Raw genomic sequence first — 19,725 nt, 5'->3', positions numbered from 1 at the left:
ATTTGAGGTGCTTTTGAAGAAGCCTTCATTTGCAGTAATGGCATTTTGGATTTCCCTACAGCTACACTGTATGAGTGACAGTGAAGTGAAAATTTGAGTGAAGAAATGGTACATTTATTGTAGCTGGTGTTAATTTTGAGGATAGCAGAAATCTTTCTCACCATTTATTAGCCCAAGGCCTGGACAATATGCATGTGCTACTTAATTTTCTTATTATAAATTCACCCAAACATTAGCAAATATCCTCTTCAACCTGATTTCTATATATTTATATTTTTAATCGCGAAGGAGGCTATTCAGAGCATATCTAGTGCATCTCATGATATGATGAGAGAATAACAACCTGAGTCTCAACATGAACAAGATGAAGGAGATGATCCTGGACTTCAGGAGGACCAGGAATGGCCACACTCTACATCAATAACTCAGTAGTGGAGAGTGTAGGGAGCACCAAGTTCCTTGGAGTCCACTTAACAAGTGACCTATCATGGACACACATCTCACTTGTCAGTAAGGTGCAACGGCGACTACACTTCCTGATAAGACTGAATTGGGAAGGCTACCTGCCACCATCATGTCAACCTTCTACAGGAGTTCTGTTGAGAGCATCCTGGCTGGCTGCATCATAGTGTGGTATGGTTTGCAAAGCATTGGATCATAAATCAATCCACAGATCATAAGTGTGGCAGGGAGGATCACTGGGATCTTTCTCTGCCCACCCTCATCGATGTGATCTACCAGGATCGTTGTCTGAAGAGGGCTCCAAAATCATTAGCATTCCTTCCACCCTGCACACAACCTCTTTCAACGACTCCCGTTGGGAAAGAGATACAGAAGTATCAGAGTCAAGCACCACCAGACTGAGAAATAGTTTCTTCCTCTAAGCAATCAGAATGCTGAACAACCAAAGGAACTGCTCACACTAACCATCCAATACTCTAATCTTTACTTGACAATATTTGTTTACTTATATATGTACATTTGTCCTGCATATGTATGTGTGTTAAATCTGGTTGTGTTGTTATGAGCCATGAGGACCCATAAATAACCAAGACAAATGGTTACTTAAACAAAAGTTGCATTTAATTATCTTTAAACATGAAAACAGAACCACACTTTAACTTATCACTATTGACTTAACTAACCTAACTTAACCCCCTTCGAATTCTAAGCGCACGTGTATGTAATATGTGTGTAAATTCAGAAAAGTTCTTTGGCTCACAGTCCAACCTCACTTCTCATTTCTCCAAGTTCACTGGTTGCAGGCAATTCTTATACTGTGCACAGAATTCAACATTTATAAAATTCCACCAGGCTTTGGGGCTTAAAAGGTAAATGGTTACCACTCAGGAAGGTTCTTGTCAGTTTTCAGAGAGAGATTTGTTGTTCCAGGACATCCACAACTGATTCCTTTTTTAATCAGTCACTCCAGTGTTTTGCTGATGAAAATCGCCCCCTTCAGTGTTCTCCAGATGATAACCTCTTTCTTTCAGGTCACCACAGAGTTCCTTTTTGTTTCCCTTATTCCAAGTGAAACATTAGACAGCCAGTCCTCTCCTCTTGCATGAACCACAATGGCTTTGGCCAGGCTGTCTTCCAAATGGAGCTTTCCACAAGCTTGCCAGCTTGTCCTGTTCCAGTCCCTGTTGCTGGTTGTAAGACTGTAGAAGTGATTTTTCTCTCCTCTCTCCTCTCTCTCCTCTCTCCCTCTCTCTCTTCCACCCTCCCGAGAGGAAGCCTGTTTCACTCTCTTTGCTTGCAAAACCACATAATCCTCTTAAAACATCTCCAGACAATCTGTGACTCAAACAAGATCTGTTGCCTTTTGTAAACAACAATCCATTAGTAAAGTCTCTTGATCACTCTCTAAAGCTCTTGCAAAAGCTGTTATGTCTAGCATGGGGCAGAGCTCCAGTATTTTAAATAAGATCTGTTTTAAAGTGTTTGTATGTAACCTACTCTAACAAATCTTTCTCAATTTATCTCCCAAAAATATATCTATATACTCCGTCACAGTGTGCCTGCATGTTTTGCACTGAGGACTAGAGAATGCTGAATCGTCGGTTTATTCTTGTACAATTGGATGATGATAAACTTTATTTTAAAAAAATTAAAAAAAAATTATGGTGAGGTAGTGTCCATAGGTTCATTATCCATTTAGAAATCTGATGGCGAAGGCGAAGAAGTTGTTTTTGTAATGTCAAGTGTGTCTCTTCAGGCTCTTGTACTTTCTTCCTGATGGTAGTAGTGAAAAAAGGGCATGGCCTGGGTGTTGAGTTTCCTTGATGATGGAAACTGCATTCTTGAGACACTGCCTCTTTAAGTTATCCTTAATGGAGTGAAGACTAATGGCCATGATGGCGCTGGCCAAGTTTACAACCCTCTGTAACCTATTCCTGTCCTGTGCTTTGGCAACTCCATACCAGACAGTGATGCAACCAGTCAGAATGCTCTCCATGGAACACCTGCAGAAATTTGCAAGAGTATTTAGCCCCTTTTACACAGAGCTTGAAAGCCTAGTTTATCTTTAATCTGCCAAGGTTGATATTTTCAGCGGTGGAGCACATTGATGTGCGATCTATTTAAAACGGTCAACCCATTTTGCCAGGTCGAAATGGCAAGGGAAGATGATGTGATGTTGGGACTGAAGTGCCAGTTGATGAAGAAGACAAAGACGATGTGGTCAAACAATAATCATGGCTTTTATTAGCAGAAACTCATGATACAATAATGAAAGACAATAGGTGCATACACAGTTATACCCAAGGAGAGTGTCCTTAACAGTAGAGATAATGCACAGCCAATGTTAGTACAGCAAGGCTCGCCAGAGGGGAGACAGGCAGCTTGGTAGACATTCACCACAGTTTCCCCTGGCAGAAGAAGGGTTAAAATCAAAATGACAGCTGCTAGGAAAGACTGAAGCAAGCGATACATGGATACCATGTTTAGCATTGAGAATGCTCTAACAGCCAAAATACGCCAATATCTAGCAAGCAATCGAAATATAATGAGATGTTTTATGAATATGTCAGCCTATCAGGTTGTTTACGAATTCTGGTGCTTCTTCTCAAAATGGATGGCTCCTTTGCAACCTTGGGAACTGGTACAGTTCCTGGGTCTGTAGTGTGGGAAGGACTGACTTCTGGACCCACTCCAGAATCACCAGCGTGAGGCAGTGGAGCCTCAGTATGGCCATCTGAAAGCTTTCTAGGGGTCACAGGCTGGGGAGTGAGCCCAGTCTCTCGGGCTCACTCAGAGTAGGGGTGCGAGGAAGGGATGAACCAGGCGAGGCCAGATCTCTTGGGGGGTACAGTGTCAGTGCTCCCGTCTGGGAATTTAACATGAGCGTAGTTGGGGTTGGTATGCAGTAGCTGAATTGGTTGGACTAGGGGGTCTGTTTTACGCGCCCAAGCATGGCTCTTCAGCAGCACGGTTCCAGGCTCAGATAAACAGGCTGGCCAGTCCATCACAGTTTCTGATTTCCTAGGAAAGGCAAACAAGTGTTCATGAGGTGTTTGATTTGTTGCAGTACACAATAATGACCGAATAGAATGTAGTGCCTCAGGCAGCACCTCCTGCCACCGGGAAACAAGGTAACCATGTGTTTTTAAAGCAAGATTAACAGTCTTCCAGACTGTAGCATTAGCCCTTTCGACCTGCCCATTGGCCTGCAGGTTGTAGCTCGTGGTACGACTGGTGGCAATCCCCTTCGGTAGCAGGGCTCGCTGCAGTTCAGCGCTCATGAATGCTGAGCCCCTATCGGTATGAATGTAATTGGGAAAACCAAAATTGCTGAAAATTCTGTCAAATGACTTAATGACAGACGCTGAAGAGACATCAGGGCAGGGTATTGCAAAGGGAAACCTGGAATATTCATCAATTACAGTAAGGAAATATACATTTTTGTTGTTGGAAGGTAACGACCCTTTAAAATCTAAGCTAATCCTCTCAAAAGGTGGGGTTGCCTTGATGAGAGTGGCCTCTGAAGTTTTGAAGAATTGTGGTTTGCATTCTGTGCAAACAGGACAGCTTTTAGTCAGTTTCATGATTTTTTCCAGAGAGTAAGAAAGGTTGTTAGCTCTTATGTAGTGGAAGAACCACGTCTCCAGAATGGAGGACCTTCGCCTTCCCAAGATCGTGTAATATGGCGAGCTCTCCACTGGCCACCGTGACAGAGGTGCACCAAAGAAGAGGTACAAGGACTGCCTAAAGAAATCTCTTGGTGCCTGCCACATTGACCACCGCCAGTGGGCTGATATCGCCTCAAACCGTGCATCTTGGCGCCTCACAGTTCGGTGGGCAGCAACCTCCTTTGAAGAAGACCGCAGAGCCCACCTCACTGACAAAAGGCAAAGGAGGAAAAACCCAACACCCAACCCCAACCAACCAATTTTCCCCTGCAACCGTGTCTGCCTGTCCCGCATCGGACTTGTCAGCCACAAACGAGCCTGCAGCTGACGTGGACATTTACCCCCTCCGTAAATCTTCGTCCACGAAGCCAAGCCAAAGAAGAAGTGGAAGAATCTCATGATTCCTGGGTGACACGGTCTGCTATGGATCTCTTTTCGCCCCTCCAGCTGACCACCAGCAGCAGATCGTGACAATGTGTCAGAGGGATCATTTAACCTGCCCTGTCTGTACTGGATCTCATAATTATAAGTTGAGAGTTCTATTGGTCAGCTTGCCATCTTATTGTTCTTGATTTTACTTTTGTGTTTAGACCTGAACATGAAGGCTACAGATTTCTGATCAGTGACAAGAGTAAATATTTTGGCGACTTGGAAGTGCCTCCAGTAGCAAACAGCTTCAGTAATAGCCTGGGCTTCTTTTTCAATGGCAGGATGTTTAAGTTCAGGTCCGCATAATGTGCGGGAGAAGAATGCCACAGGTCTGCCCTTTTGATTAAGGGTTCCTGCCAAGGCATAATCTGAGGCATCGGTTTCCACTTTGAATGGGGCATCCTCGTCAAAGGACGAGAGTGCAGCTTTGGCAATATGGCTTTAATTCTCTCGAAAGCCTTCAAGGCCATTGGAGAGAGAGGAAAAGATTTAGTGTTAAACAGAGGTCGTGCCTTCGTGGCGTAGTCCCGAACCCATTTACAGTGGTAGGAAAAGAATCCCAATCACCATTTAAGGGCTTTTGCTGAGTCTGGGGGATGGTAACTTCTTAAGGGGGAGGGCCATTCTTTCCGGGTCAGGGCGGATTTCACCCTTGCGGACAATGTAGCCCTCATTAAATGGATGGTTGAGTTCTTTAGCTGTTGCTAAAAATTTCTTTAAGTTGTTGTCGTGCTCAGCCTGTGCTTTCCCCACAGATAGTGACATTATCCAGAAAGGGAAACGTACCCTGTAACTCATTCGTCCTAACAATCTTATCCATTTCCCTCTGAAACACTGACACACCATTAGTGACCCCAAAAAGTATCTTTTTAAACTGTATAACCCCCCCCCCCCCCCACCCCCATCAGCCTCAAAAGCCATATAGGGCCGTTCCCTTTTCTTAATGGGGATTTGGTGATGAGCTGCTTTGAGGTCAATAGTGGAGTACACTTTGTATTGCGCTATCTGATTAATCATTTCATTGATGCGTGGCAGGGGGTAGGCATCCAGGCTAGTGTAACGGTTGATTGTCTGGCTGTAGTCAATAGCCAGTTGTCTCTTAGTGTGATTTTTCATCTCCATTACTTGGGCCTGTCACGGACTCTTACTAGGTTCAATTACTCCCTCTTTAAGCGGTCTCCACTTTGATAAATTCACGATCCTCTTTGCTCTTAGTGGCAATTGGCTGACACTCGGGATAAATCACTGAAAAGGGAAGGAGCTTTGATCTTTAATGTGGACAGACCGCAGTAACTAGTGCGGGGGGATGGTAAGTGTGGGTAGTGGCCCACCGAAATTTAACACTACACTGTTCATCTGAGATTGAATATCTAACCCCAGTAGCAAAAGGGCGCAGAGCTCTGGCATAATAAAGAGCTAGACATCAGCAAGGCAATGTCCCTGCAAATTTAAAGTAACTTCACATTTGTCCCGCACAGTTTTTGTAAGTTCACTACAAACCATCGATATCTTTCGGTTCGCTGGACATCTACGAGAGAGTTGCCAGAGCCTTAAATTTGCAGAGATGTAGCTGTCAGCACTCCCTAAGTCTATTAGACATTAAGAGTCTCACCATTCACCTCCCCCTTCATAGTCAACCGTTCCAGTCCGTAACATCCCCCAAGCTTTACAGTCAATTGAGCTATCACGGGATCTCACCTCGCCGTCACTTGAATTCGATTCAGCAGGCTCGTCTGCAGATTCCCTTTTCACAGTTGTCTTCCATACCTGCAGCTCCAGGATGCATTTTCTTGGTGCTTCTCTTCTTCTTCTTCTTCTTCTTCTTCTTCTTATCAGTGGGAATACTTTTCATCTTGCACGCTTTAGTGACGTGGCCAAGTTTCCCACAATAGCTGCAGGTAGCAAATTGAGCTGGGCACTTCTGTCTGGGGAGCCAGCTCTTATCACAGAAGTAGCATTTTTCAGGAGTTCACCCTTTTCTTTCCATCAGGGTTCCAGCACTCCTGGATGTTTCCTTTTCTGTTTCTAGCATTTCACTGGACCTCAAGGCACTTCTCAGTGTTTTGGCTAGAGTGACTGCCTGGTCGTAGGTTAAGGGCTCGGTCTCCAGCAGCCTCTGTCAGATGTAACGAGTCTATCCCTTTGACAAAAGCATCCAGCTTCAGGGCATTGCGGTGTTGTTGCACATTGACTGCCCTGACATCACATTCGTTTGCCAGTGAGTTGAGGGCCCGTGTCAAGGCAGCATCACTTTTCCTGTGTTTCTGGCGTCTAGTCAGCAACTGGTGTCGAGCAAGCACCACATTCCGTGGCACTGCATAGTAAGCAGTTAGACGCTCCCTGACTATAGCCAGAGTGGTAGCTCCTTGTGTTACGGCGAAAGGGACCTCACCCAGCAGAGAGTTCAGGTGGCCCCACTGTATCGCCTCATCGACCACGTTGTTTCGAGCCATGTAGTAATCGAAACAAGCAATCCAGTGGTTGAAAATTTCTCTGGCCCTCTGGGCAGACTGGTCGATTATCAGCCGCTCTGGCTTGAGTGCTGCATCCATTTCTGCTAATAAAATTGAAGTGCCAGTTGATGAAGTAGACAAAGACGATGTGGTCAAACAATAATCATGGCTTTTATTAGCAGAAACTCATTGTACAATAATGAAAGACAATAGGTGCATACACACTCCAAGGGGCATGTCCTTAATGGTAGAGATAATTCACAGCCCAATGTTAGTACAGCAAGGCTCGCCAGAGGGGAGACGGGCAGCTTGGCAGACATTCTCCACACGGACCAGAAAAGGTTAATCATCAGTAGTGAGTAGAGGAGGGGACACTATTAGGCACATAGAGTGTGAATGTCAGCACTGACTGTGTGAATCGAATTTGGAGGGTCTGGACACAAGGGTTTGCAATCACATGTAGCTTTTATTTACACACAACAATTTGTAGAAGAACATGATAAAATTATAGCGGGAATAAAACACGCACAAAATTTATCAGGGTTTGTGGGTAAAATGTTATGGGAATAAAACATTTCATAAAAGAGTGTGGGAAAATGTTAAACAGTACACAATTATTGCTCCTATGTCTTATAAAAGTGTGCTAAAGGGGTGCTATTTAGAACATTTATAAACACTTAATTCGCTGGCATGCATTTGTTTGCAGATAGCTGCAGTTGCTATAATGCAAAACCATTCTCTAACCTTAATCTCGGCAGCCATAACCATTGTACTTTTTAAGGTTTGAAAGTCTCTCTGAAAATTTTTTAAATCATCAGAAATAGTCAACCATTTATAAACTTTGCATGTATGTTTTTATTCTTGTAACATTTTTCCATGCTCCTTTATAAATTGTGCGTGTGTGTTTTATTGCAGTTAACACTTTCCCACACTCTTCTATAATTGTGTGTTAATAAAAGCTATGTGTGATTGCAAACCCTTGTGTCCAGACCCACTAAATCAGATTCTTTTCTCAACACAACAAAACATCACACTAGGCACCAATGCTGCTGTGCTCCATGTCCCGGAAAGCTGTTTTGCTGTGCAAAATGATTTGCAAACCTGGCTTTATTTCTGTTCTGTGTGAACAACCAAGATGGTTTCCAAAGACAGGTCGTGTATACAGCAATAACACTACTTTTCAGTGTAAAAGGGCCTTTTGGTGACAAGCCAAATCTCCCCAAACTGTTAATTAAATATGGCTGCTAGTGAGCCATCTTAATGAATGCATTGACATGATGGTCCCAGGTGAGTTCTACAGAGATGATGACACCTGGGAATTTGAAGTTTCTTACTCTATCCACTGCTGACCCCTCGATGAGGACTGGTTTGTGTTCTCCTGTCTTCCCCTTCCTTCAGTCCACCCACAATCAATTCCTTAGATTTGCAGACTTTGAGTGCAAGATATCACCCAACGAGCTGATCTATCTTGCTCTTATACTCTTCCTCATTGCTGTCTGTGGTTTTACTGGCAACCGTGGGGCCATGAACAAATTTGTAGATGGCATTTGTATTGTGCCTCGCCACACAGTCATGGTTGGAGAGAGAGTAGAGCTAAGCACGCCTGTGTCAATTGTTAGTGAGGAAGAGATGTTATTCCTGATGTACACTGGCTGTGGTCATCCAAAGAACAAGTCAAGGATCCAATTGCAGAGGGAGGAACAGAGGCCCAGGTTTTGAAGGTTGTTGACCAATACTGAGGGAATGATGGTGTTGAAAGCTGAGCTGTAATCATGAAAAGCAGCCTGATGTTGTTGCCCAGTGATCCAGGGTTTAGTGGAGAGCCAGTGAGATTGCATCTGCTGTGGCTTGATGTGGTGATAGGCAAATTACTGTGGTCCTTGTCTTTGCTTAGATGCAAGTTAATTCTGGCCATGACCAACCTCTTAAAGCATTTTAATACAGAAGGCGTGCGTACTACTGGCCATAGTCATTGAGGCAGCTCACCCTGATCTTTTTTTGGCAGCTGTATGATTGATGCCCTTTTGAAGCAGATGGAAATGTTTGACTGCAGTAGTGAGAAATTAAAAATGACACTTGATCGCCAGATGTTTCAGGTTGGGGAATCAGGACTGAGAGACAAGTTATGTTTGTGCACCACGATGAATTAATGTTGAAGCAAATGCCACCATCTCTGCCATATGCTGGTGTCCAATTGGAGCAGTGGAAGGTGAAGCCCCTGGCTGCAGTGCTCTATCTAGAATGCGCTCATTCAACTATGTCTCAGTGAAACACATCACACAGCAATCCCTGATGTCCCTCTACGACTGCAGTTTGGCTCTGAGTTGGTTACGTTTATTTTCTTAAAAACTCCATTAGCCAGGAAGATGTTGGGGAATAGAGGCCTCCAGGCTTGGTGTTTTAGTTTTACCTGTGCCACCCCTGTGTCTGTGTTGTCAGATCTTTCTTCAAGGGACCATGTCCTGGCCGCCTGAATTGCCTCTGTCGATCAACATTCTTAACACGATAATACTTAGTCACTGAGGCAGGACACAGACAACTTCTTTGACACAGGGACAGTGGTAGCGGCTTTGAAGCATGTTGGGGAAATAGCGCTTCTCAGGGAGATGATAAAGATGTCGGAGAGAACATCCAATAGCTGAGCTGCACGTCCCTCAATTCTTAAAATCAACTCTCCATTACCACCTCCATCTCTTGAATCTAAGCTAATTTTGTCTCCCATATGATCTAATCTACTTGGCCAGTCTACCTTGTATACTATCACTGGAGTAGATTAAGAAAAGTTGCTATTTTCCCTCCTCATTTCATCTTATGGATGTTGTCTATTAATCGTGCAAACTCTGTAGGTGGAGGAAATTCAGAAATCAAAAGCATTGAATTTTGTGGAAAAAGTAACATTCTGCTTGATTTCTGAGTGATATGTAATGCAGTATTTTTTTAAAACAGTAAATGGAAAAATATGAAAATTTTATATCTGAGATTTTTCTTTTAGTTCTAATACTAGTTGCAAAATCTATTCATTATGAAAAAATTTTTTGCTTTTGTCCACAGATTACCCAGAAGTCTGTGATAGTCAATTGGGTTGCAAATATACAGATCCCCCTCCCTCAGTTCCAATCAGCGACGGGGATGCTTCAAAGCTAGAACATAAGTATGTGCATGATGTCTATGATGAGATTGCTGGGCACTTCAGCAACACTAGGCATACCCCATGGCCAAAGGTGGTTGAATTCCTCAAAGCACTACCAGATGGAGCATTGGTGGCTGATATTGGTTGTGGCAATGGTAAATATCTAGGAGTTGACAAGGACTTGTTCATGGTAAATATATATTTCTTAATCTTTAAAGATGTGAAATGCTTAGCTATTTTGTGTTTAAACTTCCCAATAAGACTCCAAAGAAAAAGTCTTTTTGAATTTTAGCATGGAGAGAACCAAGTTGCATTCTATCCTATTACATAATGTCAGATCTATTCATAATTTTCCATTTTTCCTTGTCCATGCTATAAAAAAAATGCATTTAAACTTTGAAGTTCTCCAAACTGCATTCATTACCTTCTTAAGAAACACAAAATTGTTTTTGTTTACTGGAAGGCAGACCGATTCACCTTCGGCAAAAATTGCCTGAAGTGCCCTTACAGTCAGAGAAAGAACAGCAAAAGAGAGTTCAGAGTCACTGAGTGTCTGTGGATTCGTGTGCAGTGCTCCTACAGCCCACACAGCCAGACAGAATCTAGTCCAAACTATGGCAATCCAAGCTCCAGATTTGAACCTCCGATACCATTAGGAACCCTTCAACATCCTTGGCACTCTTCCACTTCCTGGTTCCGACACCTGGTACTCCTTCAGCCAGTATCCAGCAGCCCGCAGCGTCCATTGGTTCCTCGCCTCGAGTCAGCAGCAGCTCACTGCCTGTGTCGGTTCTTCAGCTGCAGAACCCCTCACCTGTCCATCACTGTCGTCACCATCCTGTGGGTCATCTTCTTCTCAGGTGGTGGGAGGGCAATTGTCTCCCCTTTTTCTGGTGCCTTGTGTCAGACCTCTGCTTCCCTGGAGTCTGCAACCCGTCATCACTGCTGCCGATCATGGGTGCAGACCCCATGGTTGCAAGATTTTAAATAAAAACCGGGGCGGCACGGTTGGCATAACGATTAGTGCAACGCCTTTACAGCGCCAGTGATTGAGATGAGTTCAAGGCCCACACTCTGTAAGAAGTTCGTACATTCTCCCTGTGTATGTGTGGGTTTTCCCAGGGGCTCTGGTTTCTTCCCACCATTCAAAATGTACCCGGGTTGTAGGTTAATTGGGAGTAAATTGGGTGGCATGGACTTGTGGGCTGAAATAGCCTATTACTGTATATCTAAATTTAAAACTACCATCTGATATACTTCAATTTCATTGAGAGGCAAACATTCTTGACACACTTTGGTTTACACCTTTCTCATAAAGCTTTAATATCTCTTGTATATAATAATTTGCTTGATTTAAGAATGCCTTGTTAGTTAAAATCAAGAACGATTAGGTACAGAATTTGAATCTTTCATTCTCAGACCAGGTGTGAGACTCTATTTGTAATCTGATTAATTCTACCTCCTTTTGTGCATGATACTTTGTTGTAATTTAAAGTGGTTCATAGAGTACATGTGTCTTAAATTGTCTCATTTTTATTCAGATATAAATCCTCTGACAAATGTAAAATTAGTGATGCTTCTTTGGTTCACATGTTCTGGACTTGCCCTAGTTTAGAAACATTTTTTTGGAAAGATGCCTTTCAAACATTATTGATGATTCTTAAGTTCATATTGGAACCTTGCCCTTTAATTGATCTATTTGGATCATTTCAAGATGTTTTACTGACTCCAACTCAAAACCGAATTTTATCCTTCAGTGGTTCTCAACCTTTTTCTTTCCACTCACATACCACTTTAAGTAATCCCTATACCATCGGTGCTGTGTGATTAGTAAGGGATTGCTTAAGGTGGTATGTGAGTGGGAAGGGAAGGTTGAGAATCACTGCTCTAGACTCAATATTTTGCTTGAGAAAAATTGTCATTGGCCCATTTCCTTTGGAGTCATGAAACCGTGCCATAACAAGTCATTTAGGTATGATTAACAGTGGTTTTCAAACTTTTTAAAAAAACTCTTATCTATATTTAATACCAGCTTGCTAAACTGATTGTCTTTAGAATTGTGCAATTGCTTAAGTTTCATTTCTAAGATGTTCAAAAGTAGAATATTTTATTCATTCTTGTTAAATAGATTGGTTGTGATCGCAGCAAAAATCTTATGGATATTTGCAGAGAGAGAAAATTTGAGGTCTTCATCGGTGATGGTTTGCTTCTGCCCCTGCGTAGTGGCGTTTTTGATGCTTGTATTTCTATAGCAGTTGTTCATCATTTTTCAACAGAGGTAACCATAAACTATTTTTCTGAGGGATTGTTTCTTTGATTTGTGCATGCCTAGTTTGAACTATTAATGAATATTTTTCTATAAAATATTTAACTTCATACTTTACCTTTCATTTGGCTTGACAAGATGATATTCACATGATGTAGTAACTTGTCTGTACTATACATCAAACTTTTATAAAAATTAATCAAGGTATGTAAAAATGGAATGGTTTCTGCTCCAAATATGTTCTAGAGGAAGGTGTAATAAATAATCTGTACGATCTAAGAGTTTCAAAATACAGCATTTGTGATGATTCTTTCTGTTTAAAGAGAAAAGATTTATAAATGGTTGTGAATGGCAACATTTTTCTAATCTTGTTAACCTTAGAGTAAACTTATCTCAGTCTTGAAATGGAATATCACTCAATTTTATTGACCCCTTTTCTCTTTAGTCTCAATAAACTGTCCAAATCCAAAACAATGACTGACCATTTCTACTTAATGTAGTCTGACGCTCTGGTTCCTTGTTTACACAAGATTCCAGCATCTACAGTCTTTGTTTTACTCTTTGCCTTTGATTAGAACTTCACAGAAATTCCATGTTCATTCAACAAACCTTGTTATTTTGAATTCCCCTCCCTCCCCCCTCCCCTTTATCTCAGCACCTTGTGGCACACCAATGCCTGTACTTTCTAAGTCTGACATAATATTCTTTTAACTCAACACTGAGTGTGCAAGAGTTGATAGGATCCTTTTACTTAATTTCAAAATTGTCATTCTCCTTAAATGGTCAGCTTTTACCTTCCTATATTGTAAGTCTTCCTTCTATAATGGCTCTTTATGTATACTGTGCATATGTTTCCTGTTCAATTCCCTTCAGTTTATTTTTGTTTATAACCTATCTTTGCTCTTTTTGGTGGCAGAACTTTTAGTCATAAGTCGTCGTCCTTATTATTTCTTGCCCAAAGTCCCCTGCTTTTTAACTTTCCTGCAAATTTTGAATTATATAAACACCTAATATTCCATCTAGGCATTCTCTAACCAGATGGCATTAGCATTGACTTTTTCAGTTTCTGTTAAGCCACTCCCCTGTTTACCTCACTTTCCCATCCTTTGGTCTTCTCTTCTCCAGTTCTCTACCCATTTCCATTCATAGAGCTGTCCCCTCCCCATCACCTTAGGCTTTTTTTCCTCTTTTACCCTCCCACCCATATCACCCATCATTTTTTTATTTTTAGTTTTTACAGGTATCCGTCTGCTTTTTGTTGATAACTTGATGAAGGGTTTTGACACAAAACATTGTTTATATATAAATTTAAATTTTAAATTGAATTTAAACATAGCACAGCAACAGGCCTTATTGTACCACAAGCCTGTGTTGTCCAATTACAACGAATTGACCTACAACCCTCAGTATGTTTTGAATGGTGGGAGGAAACCAGAGACCCTGGGGAAAATCCACTTGGACATGGGGAGAACATACAATCTCCTTACAGCACAAGATTTGAACCTGGTCCTGATCGCTGACACTAACAGCATTGCGCTAACGAGTATGTTAATTGTGTTGCCTGTATCTTTGCTACATAAAGAACACTAACTTGCTGTGTTTGTCCAGCATTTTTGTGTAAACTGCAAGAAACATACAGTAGTTGGAGTCAGTAAAACATCTTGAAAAGCTGTAAGCCCTTCATCAATCTATATTGTACTTTGATTTATAAACATCATATTTGTTACTGACCTGAGAAATGTTGAGCATTATCCACTTTTTCCATCACCAATAGTTTTGGAACTTGCTCAACTTTTTGCCCTCTCTTGTAATTATAATACTGATTAGTCTATTGTACACTTGACAATGTTGTCTAGTTAATTAAATTTTAAATATTTAAGATGCTTTTTCCAAGACATTAGTCCTTGCACATTAATTAATCTATGCTTAATACAAATTAATAAAGGTACAAAGTTAAAGAGCTTGTATTTTAGAAAGTCACTTGTCCAACCTTTGCCTGTGATATATGAGTGCATCTAAATTGAACAGTGGGTAACTAGTGATGAACATTATTTCATGAGTTTGCTATATTTGTGCTGCTATAAACTGGTAACAACAAAATGTACAACATTTGCTCTATTTTAGATTGGGTTTTATTTAGAGTATTTTTTAATTTCAGGAAAGGAGACTCTCAGCTGTCAAAGAGATTGTGAGACTACTAAGGCCAGGAGGCAAGGGACTTGTTTATGTTTGGGCAATGGAACAAGAACACAACAAAATAAAATCTAAATATCTTATGGGCAGAAGAGGAAAAGCAATTCAATCCCAAACAAATTGTATGAAAGTGCAAACAGGAAATGAACACTCTTACATCAATCAAGATGATAGTAAAATGAATACGACTTGTTTTAAGCAGTTACCAGATGCTTCCAAAATGGCAACAGATAAACAAAATAGTGAAACACTCCCTGTTCATACAAACAGAACTTCCTTTGATTCTCAAGATTTGCTTGTTCCTTGGCATTTAAAAGGAGGTACAGGTCAAAATTACACTGGTGTTTCAGTTCAGCCACTTGAAGTCAGAGAACGTGCAGTTTACCATCGTTTTTATCACGTTTTCTCTGATGGAGAACTAGAAAAGCTATGTAAAGGGATATCAAATATTCGGATTGTGCAGAGTTATTATGATCAAGGGAATTGGTGTGTCATAATTGAAAAATGCTAAAATGCTATTGTAACATTGGATTTTGAAACTAATGATTTAAGCCCATGCTTTTCATGTTTAGTGCCTTCAGGATATTTAATGAATGAAAATGAAAACACAAGAAACTTATCTACTACATAAATGTACCAAGTTCACTTTTGAAGATGGGAAATATTCAAATCCATTTGTTTTATCTGTTGAGAATTATTTGGAGCAATCTGAAAGCTTTGCCTGCGATCTTGGGGGAATTTGTTTTGTGTTCATCGAGAGGCTGTAATAGCTGAACTTCTCCCAGTTGTTATTAAATGGGAAAATAAACAATGAAGTGTGACGTTTTTTAACCCAATCTTCATCCATTCTGTTTTGTTTGATATTGTTTGATTCAATATGCAATACTCCAGTTTTTGGCATTAACCAACCATCTTTAATTTTGAATGTACAATTTATGGAAAGTGAAAATGTTATGGAGTTGTTTCCCCCCTCTCCTCCCACTCCCTATGTACATTCCTCACACATTTTTGGTTAATCTTTCTGAATGCAACTTATTTAGTGGCTCTGTCAAATTTTGTGCCTGTAAAGAACTTTGGGAAGTTTTAAAAGGTTAGACGTATTCACTTAATGCAAGTAATATTTATATCAGTATAGTTATTTTAGGAGAATATGAGAAACTGAAGGTACTAGAATCGGGAGCAAAAGAAAATCTACTGGAGGAATTCAGCGGGTTAAGCAGCAAGTGGGAGATAATGAACGGTACACGTTTCCTATCGGAACACTTTATCGAGACCTGATGAGTTGCTGGGAAGTTGATCGAATGGCCTCATACACTGAATTATCTGGCTTCCGCTCTTTGCAGCGGACCTGAATGGTAACTGGATGGTGTCCCCCGCGTCGTCATGCGGGGTGCGCAGGCGCATCTGCGGGGCTCCTTCACCCCAGTTTGTTTGCGACTGCCGTAAAGTGAGGAGTTACGAGGGGATTTATCTCTGCGACGCGAGCATGGCGGAGTACGGAGGTCGATTTGAAAGCGAGAAAGCAATTAAGGAAAGAAGAGAATTTAAGCGGAGAGTAAGGGAGGAAGCTGCGGCCAAGGTATTTATTTCCTCGATAGTTTCGCACGTCTTCGGACGATGGAGCCTCTTGAGAAGCCCTTGCTAATGATGATCAGAGTTTGCGGCCCAAATCCCTTCACTTTTAAATCTGCGCATCACGGCATTTCGGGGGGACTAATTCCTATCAGGCTTCTTTTAATGGCCCACGAAATTTCACCAGCCGCAGGTTAACTAACCCCACACAATCTAGAACTGTGTTCCACTTCCAAACACTGGGATTTCACCTCAGAACGAACTTGTGGCCGCCCGGTAATATGTTCTTAAACGTAGCTTCTTTATTTGATTATGATTACACTTTTCGCAATATTTTCAGTAAATGCAACGAACTGACCATTTAATAACGTTAACAACAGCTGAAAAATTGAAAAGGCACAAAGCGCGCCGGTTATTTGAATACAAAACTTGTGTACCTGGTTCTTGATAGATACTTCCGTGTCCGAGTCTTGGATTGTTTATACTTAGCAAAACAGCACGGAAACAGACCCTTCGACTCGGTCTGTGCTACCATTAACCATTCCAATAAAAATTCTACGAACCTTCTAACCAACTTCCCTGAAGTTCAACCACTTTCTTGTATATACTGGGAATTTATAGGGGCAAATTAATTTGGGAAGAAGCCAGAGGACCTCAAGGAAATCCACATTATCAGAGGAAGAATGAAAAATCCACTCAGACAGCGCCAGGAATTTGGGTCACTGGTTGAACTGGAGTTGGGAGGCATGAGCAGGTACTGCAATAATAAAATAGAAGAGGGGGGGGGGGCTGTTTCACTGTGCTACAAAAATAAAATGTGCAAGATATTAGAAGAAGTTAAAGCAGTTCAGGTATGGCATTTTTGGCTCAAGAAATGTCTTGTATTTACAAAATTTACTTCTAAGCTTCAAGGATTTTATTTTGGGTTAATGAAATAGTTTCATCCTTGTTTAGCTTTGCCACCATCTCCTAGAATGGCTCCTCATGGTTGCTTGGTGGTCTATATAATTTTTTAAAATTTTTTTTATTTTTCACACTATAAACCATATTGACCAAGATACATGCAGACATTTTTCTTCTTAAATATATACAGTGTCGTTTTCTCCCCCTTTTCCCCCCTCCCTTCCCTCCTTCCCTCACTCCCTTTCCCATTTATTTAAAGTTCAAACTATAAGATACATTAAACCTGTTAAACAATGTTGTCACTTAATAAAAATAAACAAGAAATTTTACTGAGTCAGTTCTTTTCATTATCTTCTCCTTCTGTCATTTTATGTGGTGGAAGTCCACGGTAGGATTTCTCTATTGTGTTTCATGTATGGCTCCCATATTTGTTCGAATATTGTAATATTATTTCTTAAATTATATGTTTTTTTTTCTAATGGAATACATTTATTCGTTTCTATATACCATTGTTATATTCTCAAGTTATCTTCTAATTTCCAGGTTCATGTAATAACTTGCATTTTTTGTGGCTTGCCAATTTGTAGCATGCATTGAGATACTATAAAAAGTTTCATTTTGTGTGCTAGCCAGGCAAGTCAATTTGATCAGCAAGTAGTACAATAATAACAAATAAAACTGTAGAGGGCAGAGAAATATGGTACAGGATATAGAGAATAGTACAGTTTAAACAAAAATACTGTGCAGGGCATCATCTTTTGCATGTGAGAGATTTATTTAAGAGTTTGACAACAGCAAGAAAGAAACTCTTTGAACTTGGAGCTGTGTGCTTTCAAGCATATGTGTATTTGACCTGCCAGAAGGGGGAAGAAGATAGTATGACTGAGGTGGGTTCTTTAACATGTTAGCAGCTTTCCTGAGACAATGGAAGGCATAGGCAGAGTTGATGAAAGGAAGGTTGGTTTGTGTGATGGCCTGAACTATGTTTACAACTCTGCAGTCTTGAGCAAAGCAGTTTCTGTACCAAGCATTGATGTAAGGAGGATACTTTATATGTTGCATCTATAAAAGTTAGTCAGAGACCTTGAGAACAGTTCCTCATGGTTTTAACAAAGTAGTGTTTCTAGTGAACTTTCTTGCTGTGACATTGATGTGGTTAGCTCAGGCAGGTTGATGGTGATGCTTGCTCCAAAAATATATTCCTGCCTTTTTTAATGTTGCTTTCAATGAACTAAATTAGCTGAGCATTTTTGTTTGTAATGAAGAGAGATTACTGTATACTATTTTAAAAAATTGACAGACTGTGTCAGATATTCAACTGTGGACTTCAGTGAACCTCATGGCTGTTAGAAGGAGAGGCAATATTCAGATTATTTGCATTCAATTAAATTAATAACATTCCAATGCATTAAAATGTTTCCCATAGGGTTAATTTTTAAACAATAACACGATTGTGAATGTCTGCAAACTTCACTGACGATTGCAGACATTGGAGAACTCTGACAGGCAAGTCTGCCTTGGAACATCATTTAACCATCTCTCAAAGTTCCTTAGGATATTGTTTCAGGTATCTGGCAGGAATATTGAAGTTGGTCTTTATTTGTCATAAAGAGAAATGTTTGTTAATAACAGCGCAGATTTGAGAGTGCCTAGCTGGATAACTAGATGGGCCCCATGCTTGCCCTTGTCAATGTGCATGATGCTGCATTTATCTAATTAAATGCCAGCTGCCAATGTGTGGACTTTAACAACCATATCTTTCAAATGAAAGCTAATCGACCTGACATAGAAAGCACAGAAACTGGCCTTTTGGCCCACTGAGTCTGCCCCAACCATCATCCACTCATTCATACTGATTTTCTATTCTTGCCACATTCTCCTCAACTCAACTGGATTCTACCCATTCAATAAGGGTAAATTGCAATGGCAAATTAACCTACTGCTGTCTAGCACAACCCAGGTTAGTCAACCTATAATTACAGCGGGATACAACATTAAAACAAAAAGGAGGGTATTATGTCACTTGAATGAAGCGCAAGATGTAGAGAAAAGTACAGTTAAACAATGCAGGGGCATCATCATTTTCTAATAAGTCCTTTCAAGAATTTAATAACGACATGAAAGAAACAGTCCTTGAATCTGGAGGTTTGTGCTTTCAAGTTCGTGCATGTTTTGCCTGTGTAGGCTTGCAGCATGGATTACTCTACAAAGCCTACAAGTATCCGTAGCTGGAACCCATGGCTGCTCCTTTGATTTGGAGGAAGCACGATGCGTTGAAGGAGAAGTTATTTAGAGTGAGGACAAGTTCTACCAGACAGAGGAGGGTGGTGGTAGAGGGTGACTGGTCAGGCCTTTGGACCCTCAACTCTTTCTCCAGTATTTGGACGACTACATCAGGGCTGCCTCATGAAGCAACATTTCACTTGTACATCCAGAGGACTTATCTACTGCATCCAGCACTTCCTTTCTGATCACAACCACAGTGATCTCCCAGTGGCCAACCACTTCAATTCTGAGTCGAACTCCCACACTTGTGTACAGTCCCACCCTGACTACCTGCAGATTGGAGGAACAACACCTTATTTTCTGGCTGGGCACCCTCCAGCCATGTGGCATGAACATCAACTTTTCTGGTTTGCATTAAACCTG

General features: G+C 41.0%; 2 protein-coding genes across 4 annotated transcripts in view; both read left to right on the top strand.

Moving 5' to 3' along the window:
- Positions 1–15,432, top strand: part of alkbh8 (alkB homolog 8, tRNA methyltransferase) — a 35,966-nt gene extending 20,534 nt beyond the window's left edge. The window contains exons 9-11 of one of the 2 annotated variants that reach the window (XM_069891250.1): positions 10,064–10,332; positions 12,271–12,420; positions 14,567–15,432. In XM_069891250.1, coding sequence (XP_069747351.1) covers positions 10,064–10,332; positions 12,271–12,420; positions 14,567–15,112 — 965 coding nt within the window. In that variant the 3' untranslated portion in view covers positions 15,113–15,432. The remainder of the gene's footprint in view (positions 1–10,063; positions 10,333–12,270; positions 12,421–14,566) is intronic. The other variant, XM_069891251.1, reaches the window with a different exon arrangement.
- A 95-nt stretch (positions 15,433–15,527) lies between these two features.
- Positions 15,528–19,725, top strand: part of cwf19l2 (CWF19 like cell cycle control factor 2) — a 119,329-nt gene continuing 115,131 nt past the window's right edge. For both annotated transcript variants that reach the window (XM_069891247.1, XM_069891248.1), the window contains exon 1: positions 15,528–16,180. In XM_069891247.1, coding sequence (XP_069747348.1) covers positions 15,965–16,180 — 216 coding nt within the window. In that variant the 5' untranslated portion in view covers positions 15,528–15,964. The remainder of the gene's footprint in view (positions 16,181–19,725) is intronic.

Source organism: Narcine bancroftii, chromosome 7, assembly GCF_036971445.1.
Source record: "Narcine bancroftii isolate sNarBan1 chromosome 7, sNarBan1.hap1, whole genome shotgun sequence".
In the NCBI taxonomy this organism is placed as follows: Eukaryota; Metazoa; Chordata; class Chondrichthyes; order Torpediniformes; family Narcinidae; genus Narcine; species Narcine bancroftii.
The sequence above is the reverse complement of the archived record's forward strand: the minus strand, read 5'-3'. Positions and strand labels throughout refer to the sequence as shown.